This window comes from Zootoca vivipara, chromosome 3, assembly GCF_963506605.1.
Source record: "Zootoca vivipara chromosome 3, rZooViv1.1, whole genome shotgun sequence".
NCBI lineage: Eukaryota > Metazoa > Chordata > Lepidosauria > Squamata > Lacertidae > Zootoca > Zootoca vivipara.
The window spans coordinates 93,282,729-93,302,730 of record NC_083278.1 but is presented as its reverse complement, the minus strand read 5'-3'; the positions used below and the strand labels follow the sequence as shown (position 1 = coordinate 93,302,730).

General features: G+C 45.8%; 1 protein-coding gene across 9 annotated transcripts in view; it reads right to left on the bottom strand.

The window, feature by feature from the left end:
• Positions 1 to 20,002, bottom strand: part of ESRRG (estrogen related receptor gamma) — a 465,740-nt gene that overhangs the window by 153,952 nt on the left and 291,786 nt on the right. For all 9 annotated transcript variants that reach the window (XM_035111337.2, XM_060272996.1, XM_035111336.2 and 6 more), the window contains one exon: positions 7,397 to 7,812. In XM_035111337.2, coding sequence (XP_034967228.1) covers positions 7,397 to 7,812 — 416 coding nt within the window. The remainder of the gene's footprint in view (positions 1 to 7,396; positions 7,813 to 20,002) is intronic.

Below are 20,002 nucleotides of genomic sequence, written 5' to 3'. Positions count from 1 at the left end.
GCTAGTGTGATTTCCCTCATTTAAAGTGTTCATGCAAAGGCTGGATAACCAACTGCTGGGGCTGCTCTTCACTGCTTTTCACCGATTGCAAAAACTTCCAAGAGTCGGTGAGGTGGTTATTAATTTTATTTATTGACTAAGACTACAGATGCATGGCTTCTGATTTGAGTTCTGCAGGCCAGCTGTGCATGTAACAAAATCAAAGTTCAAAGCAGTCAGAGCTCTAATAATAATAATGGCACTGACCAGGGCTACTGTCTTCTGTGCTATTAATAAGCCATGCTTCTTCTTTCCAATGTTTCTCATTCAGAGAGGCCTTTCTGCATGACCAAACAAAGTATGTTCCAGCCAAATTCTGTTCTTTGGCTGATATCCATGCAAGTTGATCCAGCACTCATAGCACGGTACTCCTTCTCTATGTATAGTGTGTAGAGATGTGTGCTATAGACATGAGAAGGACAGCAGAAAAATACCAAAGAAAATTAAGCTTATGAGGCAGATTTGGCAATCTCAAACGCTAGGGGAAAAAAGTGCTGGACAAGCAATGCAGCCATTTGCCTTTGTATAAACAAGGTAGCAGGCAACCGCTGGAGAAACAATGTGGGCATAACATAGACTCCTGTGCAATCACAATAGAAAATAGGTTCAATATACACAGGGAGACTATCCTTGTGGCTTGTACAAAATATCACATAAGATTCCTTCAGGATCTCAGACCAATCTAGTCCACCAGCCTTCCTCCAACACTGGCTTACTTAGGCAGATCCCTCCAGAAAGCTCATAAGCAGGGCACGATGGCAACAGCCTTTTCCTGCTCCACGACCTTCAAAAACTCTCAAGAGTCTCCTCCAGCACCATAATTCAAAAGCATCAATAAGCTTGGGACCAAGTAATAAGCAGATTGCCTTCCCAATATAGGCAAGTGCAGTCAGTGAGATTGGAAGAGACTCCAGGGGATGAACGGTGACTCACAGATTGCCATCTAGTGGCAATATGGAAGTGGGTCTTCTTTGTTCTCTAGAATGCTGTCACCCCCTACTGTTCAGGAGGCTCCATCCACAACATTTCTCAGCTACTTTCTTTAAAAAAAATGTATCTTTTTGTCTGAGAATTTCTGACTATCAATTGCTGGCTTGTACTGGTTATTATTTTCACTAGTTTACAGTCCAAGTGTTGTCATTTAGTTATGATGACTTTATTTGCTGGTTATTTATAATTTATATTATCTGTATATATGTATTGAGCTCTTTTAGACCTCTTGGCTCTTTGGTCTTTTTGAGTCTTTGACTCGTCACTGTAAGCCAGCTCAATATATTTATATATAGCAAACTGTCTCTGTAAGTTGACTAAACAAATAAATAAATGATGGGTGTCCTATCTTTTTAGCCACTATCTATGCATTAGACCTATCTTCCATAAATTTTCTGATGCCTGTTTAATGTTACCTAAGGATAAGCTTAGTCTTGTGGTATCTTATGGCAGTAATTCCATCAGTTAAATTATGCATTGTGAAAGTATTTTCTTTTGTCTGTCCTGAATCTACTGCCAACAATTTCACTAATGACCCTCAAATTCTAGCACTATGAAGATAGAGGGCAATATATATCCCCATGCCATTACTAATCTAACAAAGCTGTATGGCAGGAATGGGGAACATCCAGATCTTGTTCCAAATAAGGAACACAAGTCTTCAGAATCTGGAACTTGGAGATCTCTGCAAGTTCCAGAGTTCTGCAGAGTTCCGCTGAAGAACTCTTTCCCTTCCATTCCTCTTTAGTCCTTAGCTCTGCCCATTAGTGGTATAAAGGCATTGATCATTTTCCACAGGAAATGCAGATTTCAAGGGGCAGGGAGGACTTCTCACACCTGCTCTATGTTGTCTCTCTCCAACCCTAAACCCGTAATCTAAATTAAACACTTCAAATGCTTTCCCCTATTGCCATATAGAATGTGCTCCTAACATTGAATCATTCATTTGTCATTTTTCTGTCATTTTTCAGCATAATTTCCATCTCCATTTTTGTTGTGGGGCTACCAAAAGTGTATATAGTACACTTCATAAGTAAGTACACTTACCGCACTTGTTTTATTTTTATTTATTTGCTTGGCTTTTTCTTAGGTTTGTTTTTGGCAGAGTTGGTGGCCCCTTTATTTACCCATTTGACCAAGGTTTTTAAAGGGCAGCTTTCTTACCTTTTATATCTTTCCCTGCTCATTTACTAAGCTGACATCTCCTTAGAGTTGTTTGTACATATATATTTTGTCTGATCATCTATTATAGTATATTCAAAATAACTTCTGAGCACACTGAAAAAAATTACTCTCTTTTTCTATTTCCTTTTATTTGTCAGAGGTTTCTTCTTTTGAAATCAAATGCAGCCATGCTGGACATTCTGGGTTTCTGATTAATTCAACAGCACTTAACATCTCATACCATATCCTGGGCATCAATCAGAATTAAGTGAAGGATCACCTCCCCTCTCCTTGACTCCAAATCAAGGAGGGCTACATGAGATGAGATACTAGATCTCCTGTTTCACAGAATTTTGGTAAATAGCAGCCATGGAGAGGGGATATTTTAATTGTGGAAACGGTGCAGGAAGAAGGGATTAAAAAGGCCTCCCAGTTTGGAACTTCTCCACACACCATAACTGCTATTTGCAAAAAAAATAATAAGGAAATGGTAGATATATTCAGGTATCTGTTGGTCCCAGCTCCTGCCAACCTAGCAGTTCGAAAGCACCCCAAAAAGTGCAAGTAGATAAATAGGTACCGCTCCGGCAGGAAGGTAAACAGTGTTTCCATGCACTGCTCTGGTTTATCCAGAAGTGGCTTAGTCATGCTGGCCACATGACCCGGAAAAACTGTCTGCGGACAAATGCCAGCTCCTTTGGCCTGTAAAGCAAGATGAGCGCCACAACCCCATAGTCGTCCGGAACTGGACTTAACTATCCAGGGGTCCTTTACCTTTATCTGTTGGTCTGATGTAATTTTGCCCTAAGGCACAAACATATCACACCTGCAACACTTTGAATCTAGTCAGATGAATGACTTGCAGTACATGGCTCTCCATGCATTTACTTCCCAAGAGTAAATCCCACTTACTTCAATGAGGCTTATTCCCAGATAATTGGAATAAGGCAGAAGCCATAGTTGTTTTGTGCACATAACGCCAATCCTGAAAACTTAAAAGTTTGGGTAGAAGAGAACTACTTCAGTGTTCAGTTGGGTAATCAATTTCAAAAAATAACGTGAAGCAGGCAGGTGAAATAGATCCATCATTGCTTGCTTGAAACATTCTTGGAAGGAAATGCTGATACAAAGGCTTTACTTATATAAGGAAGGTGAATGATTTAATCAGGTAATGATGGATTCAGGTGACACTATGTCAGGTTCACTGCAGGTATGCCATCTTTGCACTGAAGCCAAGGTCCATGTAATTTGGTAAGCCAATGTCTCTATTATTTAAAAACCACTCTTTTAGGGCTACGTAAAAATGCCTATAGGATCAAACAACTTAATTAGTTATTTTTTAGATCGTCTGGATTTGCTAAGGATGGCATTAGCTCAGAGTTAGGTAAACACACTTTGGAAGGTGCTGAATTTGTGTGGAGCCAGGAAGTAAACGTTACAGTTTTCATTTCAAAGGAGCGCTTATCTGAATTTACATAACTAGTCCTATCTTTGTTTACCACCCTCCCAATTGAAGATATAACATATTTATCATACAGTGTTCATAGGTTTGTAGATCAAATTGGTTCTGCAACAGATAAAAATGGCACCATTCATAGAAGATCTAACTATTCAACTCCAGAGAACAAAGCAACCTGTAACAACTGTTTCAACACAGGCCAGACATACTCCCCACCCCACCCCATGATTACTGAAAGGAACAGTGAGTCTAAGTCTGTCCATTAATTTTTGTGAAATTTGCCAACACTCTTTGTTCACTTATCAATTTATCTCTGGAATAAACTGCTACATTTATCTCTGGATTAAACTAGAGGACCTTGAAAATTTTCTAAGTTTTATCACAATAGACTCACTTCTAATTTGGTGCTGCTGAGTTAGGGCATATTACTTATAAGTCTGCTGGTGTCCATGGATAAAAGTTCTTTAGCATTCACTAGATTTAAGGGGGGGGGCATCTACACAGCATTATTGTATCTAAAAATGTAACAAAACAAAATAAAGTTGCTTGGTTTGTTAGCAAATAGTGAAACTCCAGTTCCCCTATTCCTTGGGCAATAGTCTATATTTTATAATGGAGTTGTACAAGAATCAGTCACTGGCTTATCATCTTTAACATTTGATTGACAGGGGTCAAGCTCTCTAGGGGTACTTCCCACACTAGTTAATATTGTGAGACTTAGAATAAAATTCTTGCCAATTTCACAAAATGTGTTTTTCCAGATTCCCTGACCACTGGTCCTATTAGCTAGGGATGATGGGAGTTGTAGTCCTAAAACATCTGGAGGTCCAAGTTTGGGGATGCCTGGTCTAACGCTACTGCATGTACATACTCTTAAGAGCATGTTGGGGTTTTTTCAAGAAAAAAAAAATCTCCCTTCTCGGAGCAACAGCAGCAATAGTGGTAATAGATTAAAAGAGTTGATAGGTAAAGTTTTCCCAACCACCAGCATTGATTCTTCTTCTTCCAGGAGTATGTATGTATGTGTGGTACAGTTTTTAAGGCAAAAGAGAAAATGCGAGTTAACAGCATGCAAACAGAAGTGAATGGCAAAGGTTTTGGCTGGGCAGGTAAACTGCTGCCCACCTCTCCCTCCCTCCTAGCCCAGAAGCAGGACTCCACGGGCTTATGGATAAGCTACTCACCCTTAGGCTGAGATCCTACCTGGCAGAGGTGCCCAGATGGCATATAAGGCAAACCGAGCTTTGCCCTAAGCAGGCACTGGGTTATGGGTGGGGAAATTGACTGAATGGTTTGCTCAGAGAATATCAGAACTGTGATTAAGGTTTTGAGGGTGAAAGTCACTGTATGCTATAGTTACCAGAGCAGATGGGGAATTGACTGTATGGAGTTTTGCTATGTTCTTTGTGCAGGAGCATACCAGATAATGCCACAGAATTTTATAGCAGCTAAGGAAACCTTTTACAAACTTAGGAATGCAGCAAGGAGCTAAATTACTTATACCTACGGGATGTAAACATCATAACAATAGGGGCTCCTACAGAGCTTATGCTTTTAATGCAAAAAGGTACCAGGTTCAATAAAGCTCCTGATATTGTCAGATAGAGCTATGAAAGACTTTTATCTGAAACTGGAGTGCAGAAAACACAGAGCTGATAGACTACTGATGTGACTTATAAGGCATCTTCTTAAGTTCTGCCTATTGTCAGCCCTAGACAACCACTAACCTCTGCTTAATCCTTCCTTGCATGGGAACAGCAGTGACAGGATCTAGCACCTATACAATCTCTAGGTACAACACTGCCATTGTACTGTCTTCAGCTTGAAAGATGCCTTCACCAGTTGAGACTACAGAGATAAATAAATTCGACATCCCCTGGCTACATCCATGATATTGGTCATAGGCTCATATTGTCATTTCCTATATAATATCTCTTCCAAACATCCTCACCCTCTCTCACATACACACAAATTTGCCAGTCCAGTCAACTATTACTATAATTCACAGAATGAGGGAAAAGACAAAAAAAAAAACTAAAAAAAACTACTGTGGCACTTTAGAGAAGGGCTTGGAGATCTCTGGCCCCACAGGGAACTTATTCATGCAATTGATGCCTACAAAAAGCAGCCTTCAGCTTTACTACCCACCAGCTGATAAACAGCAAAGCCGAAGCCTCAGGCTTTAAAGTATTGCACAGGGCACAAAGCACCTGAATGCTGCTTTGAAGCCCCAATGTCAAGACTTCAAAGTGTCCAGTCATTTGATGTCACTGTGATGTCAGCTGAATGATAGGTGGGCAGCCTGACCCACCTGTTAAATTTAGAAAGCAAGGCTAGGATCCAATAGGGATCTGGCCTGCAAATCCAAAAAGGTTGCCTACCCAAATATTAGTAAGATGCACATCAAAGGGTGGGGATATATGTGAAAGTGTGGCCTCGGGAATTGCAAGTCCCTGCATTCTCATGAGAGTTTGGCATGGGTTTAAGTTTACTTGCGGAGAAAGTCAAACGTATGCAGAAAGTGTTCCTGCTTCCCTTATTCACTCAGTTGTTTCTCTAAACCAAACCTGCAGCTACACATGACCACATTATTTTCCATGCCTGGTATTCAAGGTAATATTCATCCCTTGTCTGCAGCCTCTCCAAACACAGATGCCTGGCTCCCCATTTCCTTCACCCATGCCATTCAGCAAATTGATTAAACGTGTTTTGTTACTATTACAATTCATTGTGATGCTGTTTTTTATTTCCCCTTCCAAATGTCAATGGCATGGGAATAGTGGTTTCCTGACAGCTGGGCCAGATGCCCCAACACAGCTGAGTAGTTTTGTCTAAGCTGAGGGCTGGTCAGTTGCTAGGCAACTTTTGATCTAGCAACATGGAAAGCACTTCAATTATAACCATGCAAATAGTTGTCAGAAGGAGGAGACTGGTTTAATTGTTGCCAATAGTGCAGGTGGACTGAAGCCTGAATTTGCAGGTAGTCCTGCTGTGGGATCTTTCTTTGTAGCTACTATAAATAATAGTGTTGGGAGGGGGGTTGTTACAGGTGAAAACTTAGACAGACCAAACTCGGGCTATTACCCTGGCAGTAAGGCTTCTAACTCTGGAAATCAACACCTCCCATTCTGGGGATAAGGAGAACTATATTGGTTTAGGTTTAGTTTCTAATACAAATAGAAACAAAGCCAATAAAGGAGAATGTGCCTTAAATCAGCTCCAACTTTATCACCTTGTGCTTCAAAATGTGTGGCATGCTTCTAATGCAAAAGACAAGGTAGTGATTGGGAATCTGGTGTGACCTTGCAGATACTATTGGACTCCCACTTTCCATCCCAGTCAACATGGCCAAGGATTGGGAGGATGGAAATTGTATTTCACCAACATCTCAAGGGCCGCAGGTTCCCCATCCCTGAGATAAAGGGTGATTGAGAAATTAGTTCAGAAGCAACCACTGCCAATGCATGGAATGCTGCTCTGAAAAGCTTCTTGACTCTCGGAGGTGGGTAAGAAGGGAGGGTGGGAGAATCTTTGCCTACCGTTTCACTGTCAAAATAAAGAAAAGTGGAGAGAATTAAATCAGGGAGTCCTCACTCCTATAAAGTTGCCTCCAGGTTCCACTGGAACATGGTATGAGGATGAGTGGACACAATAAAATGTAACAAAACAACTTCAGGAATAAAAAAGAGCAGGAAGGGGGGGGTTGTGCTTCTTTGGACCAGAGAAATGTAGTCAAGCACTGACCTTGAATTGTCCTCTTGAAGAAAGCCTTGCAGGCCTCACATGAAGCCACCCCATAGTGGTACCCTGATGCAATATCACCACACACCAAACACAGTCTTTTGGGCATTGAGTTCAGCATGTATTCACACTTGGTTTGTGAATCTTCAGCAATGGTACTGGAGCAGTCATCATATCGTTTCCTGACAGGACCATTACCCCCAAGACCTGGGGCAGAAGGGTAGAGCGGTGGCGAATCTAGCCCATTCTGATGTCCATTCATGGTTGAACTGTAGCTCCCACTGGCGTCAGAGGAGCCACCAGGGCTGTGGTGATTGATGCTGTCCGTCAAGGAGGCGGGGCTCGATGGTTCCGTCTTGATATATGACGAACAGCTAGAATCAATGTGTCGATCCTTGCTTGACATTCTGCAGAGAAGCCTGAATTGTAAAGAGAGACAGAGAGAGAGAGAAGTTTCTGTGCGTTAAAGACAATGCTCTTTAAAGGCAGCACTGCAAGGGCTAAGGACCACACATCATTCATTCATTAGTCAATACCTCTTGTTCTACATGAAGGTAATCAGCATAAGGGCATGACAGAGCTTTATCAAAGACTTAGACAGGCAGCAAACAAAAACTTTAAAGAGACTGGATCCAGTTTATTCTTTGCTCTCTACTTCCCCCTTGCCAATTTTCCTTAAATCAACTCACTAAATTCTAAACTGTCATAAAAGGTGACAATGAATTCAGCACCAGGCTTTCCTAGAGCTTGCCTCCCCATCCCAGATAGCTCAACTGGCTAGAGCATGGTGCTGATAATGCCAAGGTTGCTGGTTCGATCCCCATATGGAACAGCTGCATATTCCTGCATTGCAGGGGGTTGGACTAGATGATCCTTAGGGCCCCTTCCAACTCTACAATTCTATTATCTATGATCACCCACTCACCCACATCACTTGCAGTAACATACTAAAAAAGGGAGCTAAAACTATATATATATATATATATATATATATATATATATATATATATATGATGAGCCAAATATTTTCCTCAGTAATTACTGTTCGTCAGCATGTTTCATTAAACCATAACTGCATCTGCTATTGATTGAACCTTAAGAATCGGAGAGTAAATCATTTTTAGGAAGATTTTATACATACAGCTATTTAGTAATGGGTCATCTCGGTTTTCCAACAAATAATTAAGGTTTGACTCCTGTTTCACAAAATCTAAGTGGGATGATTCACCAGCTATAGCTGCAATTACATTTTACCTATTATCTTAAGACTAGCCAGTAATAACTGTTTAAGCACCCCATACACCTGCAATTTCATATGAGGTAAGTAGGTTGTGGGGTTTGTTTGTATTTTTAATCCTTTGTTGGAAGTTGCCTAGAGTGGCTGGGGAAACCAAGCCAGATGGGCGGGGTATAAATAATAAATTATTATTATTGTATGTTTGTTTTTAATGGAGAAAATAGAGAGAAGTTGTACTTGTTAAAATATTAGATACTGTACCTAAAAGTGAACAGACATTTGAACTTGTGGATTATCTCCCTGTCAAAGGAGTAAAAATCGCTCACTTTTTGCAAGTATGGTATGCAGCAAAATTACAATGTAATACTATGTGGTCTGCAACTGAAGAGACAAAGATGCCATGGCAATTAGCATGTTAAGTAGACTCTTTGAAATTCTTCCAGGAATTCACTAAATGCCATTTCACCCATTAAGAAGAAGCTTGAGTGTAGTCATAGCTCCCTTACTAGTGTACCAATTTGATGCCTAAATCTAAGAGATATTAAGTGTGAAAGAGTCCCTAGAAACAAGGGACAACAGACTTCATAATATTTCTTGAGTAGTTACCAAACTTAAAGAAGTTTTATCTGATAAACTTTTTGATTTCAATATGTTAAATGCCAATCAATTAACTCATGCACATATACATATTGTGATATCACAGCGAGGCCTTTTTATGATCATGAATGAAGATACTGAGATTTGGTCAGAAGAGTTTTCTTCTTCTTAAGAGTGTTCAGTTGAATTTGGGAAAGGAACAGAACTGTTACTGTTTTAACTGGCAGTGCTTTGGTTCTGTCCTCTCATTTAGCCAGCAGTCTTCCACTGTTATTTTCATCACAAACTTTTGCTAGTTTCAATAGAGTCAAGAGTTATGCTTAATTTGTCCTCCATGGAAGCAGCCCTGAAAACTTTTCCCAAGGCACAGCTGAGGCTGGGATGAGTATGCTCTGTCCCAAGTCTCACATTGCTTTGGTCAAACATTTCGAAGCACAAGTAAGAAGTTAAATATTGCTTGTGATTTTCCTGATGAACTGGCATTTTACCCCCCACCCACCCACACACACACTTGAGCAGTCCTCCCTTTTTCTTGTGGTTTAGAGAAGCTAAGAAACAGCAGGAATGTCCCATGCTGTTTATTAATGTCTTCAAACTAAAACTAAATGAAAAGAGATGCCACCTGCCAGATGACTCAGGGGCGGGGACAGGGCAAGCATAAACAGAGACTGACTAGCAAGACAAACCAACATTTAGAAACTGGACACCCACACAGATCAATTTAAAAATGCAGCTTAAATCCACAGAAAATGTAAAATGTTACATAGTTAGATCATCATATTAAAATTACATATATACTTCATCTGATCCCTAAACAGGAATAAGTTGTAGATCCACATGCACTTTTAACATGTTTATAAAACACAAGCATGGGTAAACTTAGAATCTATCTGATTTGCTTTTTGGTTGGAGTAGACAGCGACCCAAGCTGGAATTTTGGGGGGCAAACAACTTCTGTTAGTATCAAAACTCTAATCACTCTTTGCAAGGGAGGGAAGTCACAATTCTCAAAAGGACTATATTCAACATAAGCCCACTGAGATTTGGAATAAGTTTATTTATTGTAATATCTGTCTCAATCTTTCTGATGCTCAGAACTATTTTAAGAAAATATAAGCATAATACAAATATATGCATTTCAAGTCATAGAATACTTTTAAAAAATAATCTCTATCTATGTATCTCTTAGAGTCAAACTACATATGGCAGTGGTGGCCAAACTTGGCCCTCCAGCTGTTTTGGGACTACAATTCCCATCATCCCTGACCACTGGTCCTGTTAGCTAGGGATGATGGGAGTTGTTGTCTCAAAACAGCTGGAGGGCCAAGTTTGGTCATCACTGACATATGGTGATAAACTTACAGTTCCATGAATCTTTTTTTAAAAAATGTAGCTGTGGAGGTTCCCATGCAGGATTGGGACTGCAGTGAGGGGGAACAAAATTTAAATGTTTTCCCTGCTGCAGCAGCTTTGACAGTTGTCCCTCCAAGCTACTATTGGCATTGGAAAGCATCCATTGGTGCCAATGGGAGCTTTCCTCTCATTGCCAATACAAACTTTTGGGAGTGGGGTAATTCTTGTTGGAACCACAGCAAGGGTGAAGAGGCAAATTTCCAATTCCCGTATGTTGTGGTGCCACTCTTGCCCAAAGAAACCTGCAGCTGCTATCTGCATTTTTAAAAAAAGGTTCATGGAACTACAAGTTTAGCAATCAGTTTGACCCTTTTCCACCAAAAGCAAGAACACTAGAACACATAAAGGGTTAACCTTTGATGGGGATTCTCTGGGAGAAGGTAGTTCCAGAACTGAGTGGCAGCCACAGACAATATTTCTTTACATGCCCTTGTAGTTTGAAACTGGAGCACTTTTGGCAGGCAGACCCACCCTCTGCCCCAAAGTCGATTGAAAACTAAAAGAACTTGGGCAAAATAAATCACAGCTGACAATGTAAATACTGAGAATTCGGTTACTAGTCAAAAGAAAAGTTTGCCTTGAAGATCTAAAAGCCATTAGACAAAGTGGTACCTCGGGTTGCGGACCCAATCCTTTCTGGGGTGCCGTTGGCACCCTGAAAAGTCCGCAACCTGAGCTTCTGCACATGCACGTGCAGTGAAACCTGAGAGTAAACACTTCCGGGTCTGCCGCGTTCGTATCACGAAAAAACACAACCCGCAGTGGACGCAACACGAGGTATGACTGTATTACAATGATAATGATAAGTAAAATAATTACAGTATAGTAGCCTATAAGACAGAAAGCTTTTTTTAAAAAAACAAACCACAAAATAAACCTGTGGCTTCTTAGAACCAGACAGAAAGGGTAGGTGTCACAGTGGCCGGAGTGGACTACTTCAGAGTAACGACGCTACGCAGCTCTGCATTTTATTCTTTTATTGGTGCTGCGTATTTACAGTGCTCAAGTCATTGCTATTTACACGGAGCGATGTTGTCAGTCGGTTTCAGAACCTCCTAATGGCTTTTGGCGCGTCTTTCTCCAACACAAAAGCTTTGGCAGACCCATCCTCTTGCCCCTCCTCTTCCTGCGTAATTCTGGAGTTGGGGGGATGGGTCTTCCCCCCTTACTTGCCCCTTCCTGTCCCACCTGGGACCCTGGCTCCTTTACCTTGCCTGAGCCTCGGACACGACTTCCTGCTTCCCCACTGGAATCGGAGCTCTCCCTGCTTTCCCCTTTGCTCGGGGACGGGCTTGAACTCAGGAGGGGAGGGACTTCGCGATATCCCTTGTCCCTCACATCCACCCCCCTCCCAAGCTCTCCTTCACCCCTCCCCAGGCCCCCCCCATGTGTCGGTGACGACTGGAAGCCCAAAAACTCGGTGCTCTCCGAGCCCGTTGGTGTGAACACCTCCCCCCAGTCCTGCGAGCCCCCCCCTTCCGCCTGGGAGGACGGGAATCCCAAAAAGTCCGTGGCGTCTGAGCTGGTGGGGGTAAAAACGTTCTGCCAATCTGCTCCTTCCTCTGACTGGGTGGATCTCGGTGACACCCATACCTCATCCTCTGGTTCCTCAAACTCCGCTTCCCAGCGCCATGGTGAGCTGCTCTCCCGTGCCTCCTCCTCCTCCCCCTCCCTTTCCATGTGCCAGGGCTTGGGTCTGTGGGGAAAGAGGGCGTGAAATTCTTCCACCAAGAATTCCTCCTGTATCTGAGTGGCTGGGACCCATTCATTCTGGGACGGTGGAGCATCCTCCCATGCCATGAGGTACTCCAGTCCCCCCACCCCCCACCTTGAATCCAGGATGGCCGTGGCCTCATTGAGTTGCTCCCTGCCTTCCCTCTCCCCCCCTCCCTCGGGGGTTTGTTCGCTGTCTCGGAGCCTGCTGCTTTCCCTGTACGGCGACAGCAGCGATCTATGAAACACTGGATGCACCCTCATGTCCTCTGGCAGTGCCAGCCTGTATGCCACCGGGTTTACCTGTTGCGTGACCGTGAAGGGGCCCAGCCTTTTGGGTGCCAGCTTTTTGCACCTCCCTCTGGTGGGAAGGCCCTCCGAGGACAACCACACCTTGTCCCCCACCCTGATGACCTCCCCTTGTCGCCTGTGGCGATCTGCCCCCTTTTTGTACGCTTCCTTGGCCCTCTCCAAGTGTTCTCTGAGCTGCTGGTGCACCGTCTCCAGTTCCTCTGCCCAATCCTCAGCCTGTGGGCCCTCCTCCTCCTCCTCCTCCCTCTCCCTCTCTGGGAAAGATCTGAGGTCGCGCCCGTAATTGGCCTTAAAAGGCGACACCCCTGTGGAGACGTGCACTGCATTGTTGTAGGCAAATTCTGCTAGTGGCAAGCGATCCACCCAGTCCGTTTGCCGCTGGCTGACGTAGCATCTCAGGTACTGCTGCAGAATGGCGTTGACCCTCTCCGCTTGTCCGTTGGTCTGCGGGTGTCTAGCCGTCGACAAGCTGACCTCCACCTGCAGGAGGTTCATGAGCCGCCGCCAGAACCTGGAAACAAATTGGCGGCCACGATCCGAAATAACCCTGGATCCATGCAGTCTGAAAATGTGATCAACAAACAGTTTGGCTGTCTCTTCTGCCGAGACTGCCCTGGCACACGGTATAAAGTGACACATTTTGGACATGAGGTCCACCACCACCAACACTGCAGTCTTACCCCTGGACGAAGGCAGATCTGTGATGAAGTCCATGGACACCACTTCCCACGGCCTGTGTGGTGTGGCTAAGGGCTCCAGCAACCCTGGTGGCGCTGCTCTGACCACCTTCGCCCGCTGGCAGGTGGTACAGCCCCTTACATAGTCTCTAACATCTTCCCGCACCCCTGGCCACCAGAAGTGTCTCATGACTAGGTGAGTGGTCTTGTCCCTTCCAAAATGCCCCGCTGTAGGGTTGTCGTGCATCTGCTTGAGGACCGTACGTCGAAGCTGGGTGGTGGGTAGGTACAGCGCACCCCTGTAGAAAAGCAGCCCTCTGCGTTCTGCAAAGTCTTTTGCCTGCTCCCTCCCCCCTCTCAGTTCTCTGAAGATGCGGTTGGCAAATTCATCCGCTGCCGTCAGTGCTGTGAGTTCTGCCTCGCTCACCACTGCTGCTCCGCAGGACCATGCCGACGGGGGGAAAATGTGCCTTGGGGCTGGTGGCGCCTCCTCCTCCATGTACTCTGGCTTGCGGGAGAGGGCATCCGCCCTGACATTCTGCTCCCCCGGGATGTAGTGGATGGAGAAGTTGAAGTTCGAGAAGAACTCTGCCCACCGTATCTGCCGCTGGTTGAGTACCCTGGCAGTTCTCCAGAACTCCAGGTTCTTGTGGTCTGTGCACACCTGGATGGGGTGCTTGGCGCCCACCAGGAAGTGTCGCCAGTGCTGGAACGCAGCGTAGATCGCGAGAAGTTCCCTATCAAACACTGTGTAGTTGCGTTCAGGCTGTGTCAGCTTCCTGGAGAAGAAGGCACAGGGTCTCCACTCCCTGTTGGCGTCCAGTTGCAACAAAATCGCGCCCACAGCTTTTTCCGAAGCATCTGTCTCAATGCGTAGGGGCGCGTCCTGCACCACATGGAACAGGTTTTGGTCTGAGGCGAACACTCTCTTGAGGCTTTCGAACGCTGCTTGCGCCTCTGGTGTCCACTTGAACTTCTGCTTGCCTCTCAGGCAGTCCGTGATGGGAGCCGTAACGCGAGAGAAGTTCTTGATGAACTTCCTGTAGAAGTTAGCGAAGCCTAGTAGGCGTTGGGCATCTTTGCGCGTCCTGGGGCTGTGCCAGTCCAGGATGGCCTGCACCTTGTCCTTGTCCATCGCCAGCCCCTTGTCTGACAGCTTGTAGCCCAGGAAGTCCACCTCTTTGGTGTGAAACTTGCACTTCTCCAGCTTCACATACAGGTGGTTCTCCTTCAGGCGTTGCAACACCTCTCTGACATCTTTCACATGCTGCACTGGGTCATTCGAGTAGATAAGGATGTCATCTAGGAAGACCAAGCATTTCCTGAAGAGGAGGGACCCCAGGACGTGGTGCATGAAGGCCTGGAAGCATGCTGAGCCCCCTTGCAAACCGAAGGGCATCACCAGATATTCAAAAGAGCCCAGAGGCGTGAACATCGTGGTTTTCCATTCATCTCCTTCCCGGATCCTGATCAAGTTGTACGCCCCCCTTAGGTCCAGCTTGGTGAAAATCTTGCCCCTGCGTGCCGCTGTCAGGAGATCATCCACTCTGGGCATGGGGAAAGCCACTGGCTCTGTGACCGAATTCAGCCGTCTAAAGTCCACCACAAGACGGCGCTGTTGCGTGTCTTTCTTGTCCACCCAGAAGACCGGGCTGCCCCCTGCTGCCTTGCTTTCTCTGATGAACCCCCGCTTGAGGTTCTTGTCGATGAAAGCGCGCAGATCCTCCAGCTCCTGGTCTGACATGGCGTACAGCTTGGCTGGGGGTATCGTCGCCCCTGGCACCAGGTTGATCTGGCAGTCAAAAGGCCTGTGCGGGGGTAGGTGGTCGGACTCAGCTTCGCTGAAGACCTCCTGCAGGTCCCAGTACTGCTTGGGTATTGCCTCACCCCCTTTGACATGCATGGTGGCCACCGTGGCTATCGGAGGCCCCTCCCCTGGTTGGTGCTGCATGCAATGTTCCAGACAAAAGTCTGACCCAAACGTGATGCACCTCTGGTGCCAACTGATGGAGGGGTCGTGGCGCGCCAGCCAGCTCATGCCCAAGACGATGGGGGGGTCTGAGATGGTGGTGACGTTGAACGCCAGTGTCTCTGAGTGCCTTCCCACCGTCATTCTCATGGGGGGGGTTTGATGTGTGATGGCCCCTCCCAGCAGCTCCCTGCCGTCAATGGTTGCCACGTGCAGAGGAAAATCCAACTGCAAAAGCTGGATTTGGTGCTCTTCTGCAAAGCTTCTCGAGAAGAAGTTGGCGGACGCCCCACTGTCAATTAAGGCGAGGACCGTCAGGGGATAGCCATTTGGGAGCGTGAGCGTTACTTCTAGAACCACTCCTGCTCTGGGAGGGGTGGGCTGGCTCTGCACCTCTCTGTGCGGGTGGGCGGGCTGGGGCTGTTGTCTGCTGACCGTGCCTGGCTGCTGCCCCTTGTCTCCTGCAGCCAGGCTTTCCCGTTTCCCTGCTGTGGTGCTGCGTCAGTGGGGGAGGGTACCACCGTTCCCGCCTTTCCTTGCCACTCTCTGCGATGTGGGCAGTCCCTGACGAGATGCTGGGGTGAGTTGCAGAGAAAGCAATTCCCGCCCCTTCCCTCCTTGCGTCTTGGCGCCGCTGGGGTTTGAAAAGCCCGCGCGCGCGCGCTATCAATCTGCATGGGCTCCTGGTCCTGGCTGGCTCCAGGCGTGGCTTGAAAGGGTTGTTGAGGGAGTGGCTTCTCCTGCGACCGTGGGAACCAAGCCCGCTTTGCGCGCGTCGCTTGCTTGTCGTTCCACCGGGATTCCTGCCTCACCCCCACCGCCAGAGCTGCTTTGCTCAGCTGATCCATAGTACTGGGCTTTGGACCTCTCGAGAGTTCATCCTTCACCTCCTCGCTCAAACCCAAGTAAAACGCAGCTTGCATGGGAGGCGAATCCAAAACCCACCCCAGTCTGTGCACCAGCATGGTGAATTTCGCCCAATATGCGCGAACTGTCATATTTCCTTGGCGTAAATTATGCAGTTCCTCCTTAGTCTGGTCCAAATGACTATCGGACGAATACATCGTCCTCAAACCTTCTAGAAATTGTTGGACATTTTTCATGCAAGGATTCTTGGTTGCGATTAACGGTCTTAGCCACTCCCTGGCTGCTCCGGTGAGATGTTCCACAATAAACGCTACTCTGTGCTCATCATCGGGGAACTCATTTTGGTGCAGCTCAAGAGCATACACGATCTCAGTCTCAAAGCCCTGAAACTCCTTCGGGTCTCCATTGAACTTGCTTACAAGGGTCCCTGCTCTCCTTCCTGGCAGCACTTGGACTTGGGGAGCCCCTCCCGCCTTGTTTTTCTCTGCATCCAGCTTGTTTTGGAGGTCTACCGCCACCGCCCTTAAATGCTGCTCTTTTTCCTGGAGCTCTCTCACCTGTTCCGCAAGTTGTAGCCGGTCGTCCTGGACCTTCTTAGTCTCCTCTTTAGCTGCCTTCAATTCTCCCTGCGCCTGCAGCGACAGCTGTTGCAGTTCTAGCTGGGCTTGCTCAGCGATCTGCCGCCACTTCTCCGCCTCGGACACGCTCATCCCGGCAACTCCAAAGTAGCCCAAAAATGATTAGGAGGTTGCTGTCACAGTGGCCGGAGTGGACTACTTCAGAGTAACGACGCTACGCAGCTCTGCATTTTATTCTTTTATTGGTGCTGCGTATTTACAGTGCTCAAGTCATTGCTATTTACACGGAGCGATGTTGTCAGTCGGTTTCAGAACCTCCTAATGGCTTTTGGCGCGTCTTTCTCCAACACAAAAGCTTTGGCAGACCCATCCTCTTGCCCCTCCTCTTCCTGCGTAATTCTGGAGTTGGGGGGATGGGTCTTCCCCCCTTACTTGCCCCTTCCTGTCCCACCTGGGACCCTGGCTCCTTTACCTTGCCTGAGCCTCGGACACGACTTCCTGCTTCCCCACTGGAATCGGAGCTCTCCCTGCTTTCCCCTTTGCTCGGGGACGGGCTTGAACTCAGGAGGGGAGGGACTTCGCGATATCCCTTGTCCCTCACAGTAGGGGACTCTGTCTTTTCTTCTGCATCGGCTGCCTTGTATTTTCAGTTGTTAATGGATGTCGTAATTAATAAATAGCTCTCTCTTGACTCTCACCTTCCACTCCTGGCTAAGCACTTTTCTCAAGTCTACATTTGAAAGAAAGTGGATCAGTGCTGACTTACGGCAACTCTGTGAATTCCTTTTAATTTAGAGTACTTATACCACTGCTCAACTTATTACCTTATAATTACTGGACAGCTCTCACATACATTATGATCTGTGACTGAAATGAGAAATTATATGGGTAGTAAAACATGGCCTTTCCCCCCACATGCCATCAGCCCCATATCCCATCATATATTTTATTTAACTGTGAGAGAATTGTTTTAAAATTTAATCATAATCTACCAATAACAAAGGGACGCGGGTGGTGCTGTGGTCTAAACCACTGAGCCTTGGGCTTGCCAATCAGAAGGTTGGCGGTTTGAATTCTCGCAACGGGGTGAGCTTCCGTTGTTCGGTCCCAGCTCCTGCCAACCTAGCAGTTCAAAAGCACGTCAAAGTGCAAGTAAATAAATAGGTACCGCTCCGTCAGGAAGGTAAATGGCGTTTACGTGCGCTACTCTGGTTCACCAGAAGCAGCTTAGTCATGCTGGCCACATGACCTGGAAGCTGTCTGCGGACAAACGCCAGCTCCCTCAGCCTATAGAGCAAGCGAGATGAGTGCCACAACCCCAGAGTCGTACGCGACAGGACCTAACAGTCAGGGGTACCTTTACCTTTACCTTACCAATAACAAACAGATAAATAACTATATGACTTTTAGAAGGCAGTCCTGTACAGGGAAGTTTTTTATGGCTGATGTTTTATTGTGTTTTTAGTATTTTTAATATTTTGTTGGGAGCCGCGCAGATACAGAGGGGCAAGCCACTCAGATAGGTGGCATATCAATATGATAATGATGATCCAATGATCCAAACTCATCTCACTTCTTTACAAATATAAACTGTTAAAAGGTTTCAACCACCATTGACACAAAAACTACCGTAGTTGGTGTTCAGCCAATAGGCTAGCAGCTGCCCCTGTCTAGTCAGCATTGGCATACAGATTTAGTCATTTATTTTATTTCTGTCCTAATTTTCCTCCAAAAAGTTCAATGCAATGTTCACAGGTCTGCCTTCTGTTTATCTTCACAACAGTAATTTGAGATAGGTAAAGGTAAAGGGACCCCTGACCATTAGGTCCAGTCGTGACCGACTCTGGGGTTGCACGCTCATCTCGCATTATTGGCCAAGGGAGCCAGCGTATAGCTTCCAGGTCATGTGGCCAGCATGATAAAGCCGCTTCTAGCAAACCAGAGCAGCACATGGAAACGCCGTTTACCTTCCCGCTGTAGCGGTTCCTATTTATCTACTTGCATTTTGACGTGCTTTCAAACTGCTAGGTTGGCAGGAGCTGGGACCGAGCAACGGGAGCTCACCCCGTCACAGGGATTTGAACCGCCAACCTTCTGATCAGCAAGCCCTAGGCTCAGTGGTTTACCCACAGCGCCACCTGGGTCCCTTAATTTGAGATAGGTTAGGCTAAAAGATAGTGACTGGTCAAAGGTCACCCAGTAGGCTACACGGCTGCTTGACCATCTCAACCCAAGTCTCCCCAGTCCTAGCTCAGCACTCTCCCAATACAGCACAAAGGTTTTCACAGCAGGTCAAAAGAGAAAAAGAAAAGAAAAGAAGAGACTGACTGGAAAACATTGGCAAAGGAAGGTTTCCCATCTTGAATTCCTGGATAGACAAGCAGTAAGACTATAAAGTGGGCAGTGCTAGCAGGTCCAATGTGTTCTTTCCAAAGTGGCAATGAATATGAAATAAGATATCAGGGTTATAACTGCTGAAGACTGTAGTTATTTCTTCGCCATGCAGTACTTGGTGATTAGGCCACAATGAGAGTTTGCCAGAAAGCTGCTGTTCTCTTTACCTATCATTTCAATGAACTATTTGATCAAGTTGCAGCTCATTCTGTCACCACCCATACAATGTCACAGATGTGCTTCCCCCTTCTTACTATAACTCCTCTCTGTTGTGATTTCACAAAAAGTTATTGAAGTACAGCTTACAGAATTACCTTTAATTTACAATTGTGGTTCTGCAACTCCAGTAAATTGCACACTGATTAAATCCCCAGATACATACTGGTACCTGTTCTCTTTTCCCATGCCCATGATATCAGAACCAAAATATTAGCCATCATCTTAGAAAGCATAAGATCTCATCAACATGGGACCTGGTAATTATTAAGACTACAAACTCCCAGTATCTTTGAAGTTGTGGTTTCTTAGTACAGTGGTACCTCAGGTTACAAACTTAATTCATTCTGGGGGTCCGTTCTTAACCCGAAACGGTTCTTAACTGAGATGCGCTTTCGCTAATGGGGCCGCCCAGCCACCGCATGATTTCCGTTCTCATCCTGGGGCAAAGTTCTCAACCCGAGGTACTACTTCCGGGTTAGGAGTTTGTAACCCGAAGTGTTTGTAACCCAAGGTACCACTGTACTAACTTAAGTTTTATCTGACCATGGCTATGTCTGCAGGTGCAGGCAGGTTCAAAATCAACAAACACCACTGCATAGAGAGGAAGAAGCAACACAAATTATGTCAATGGAT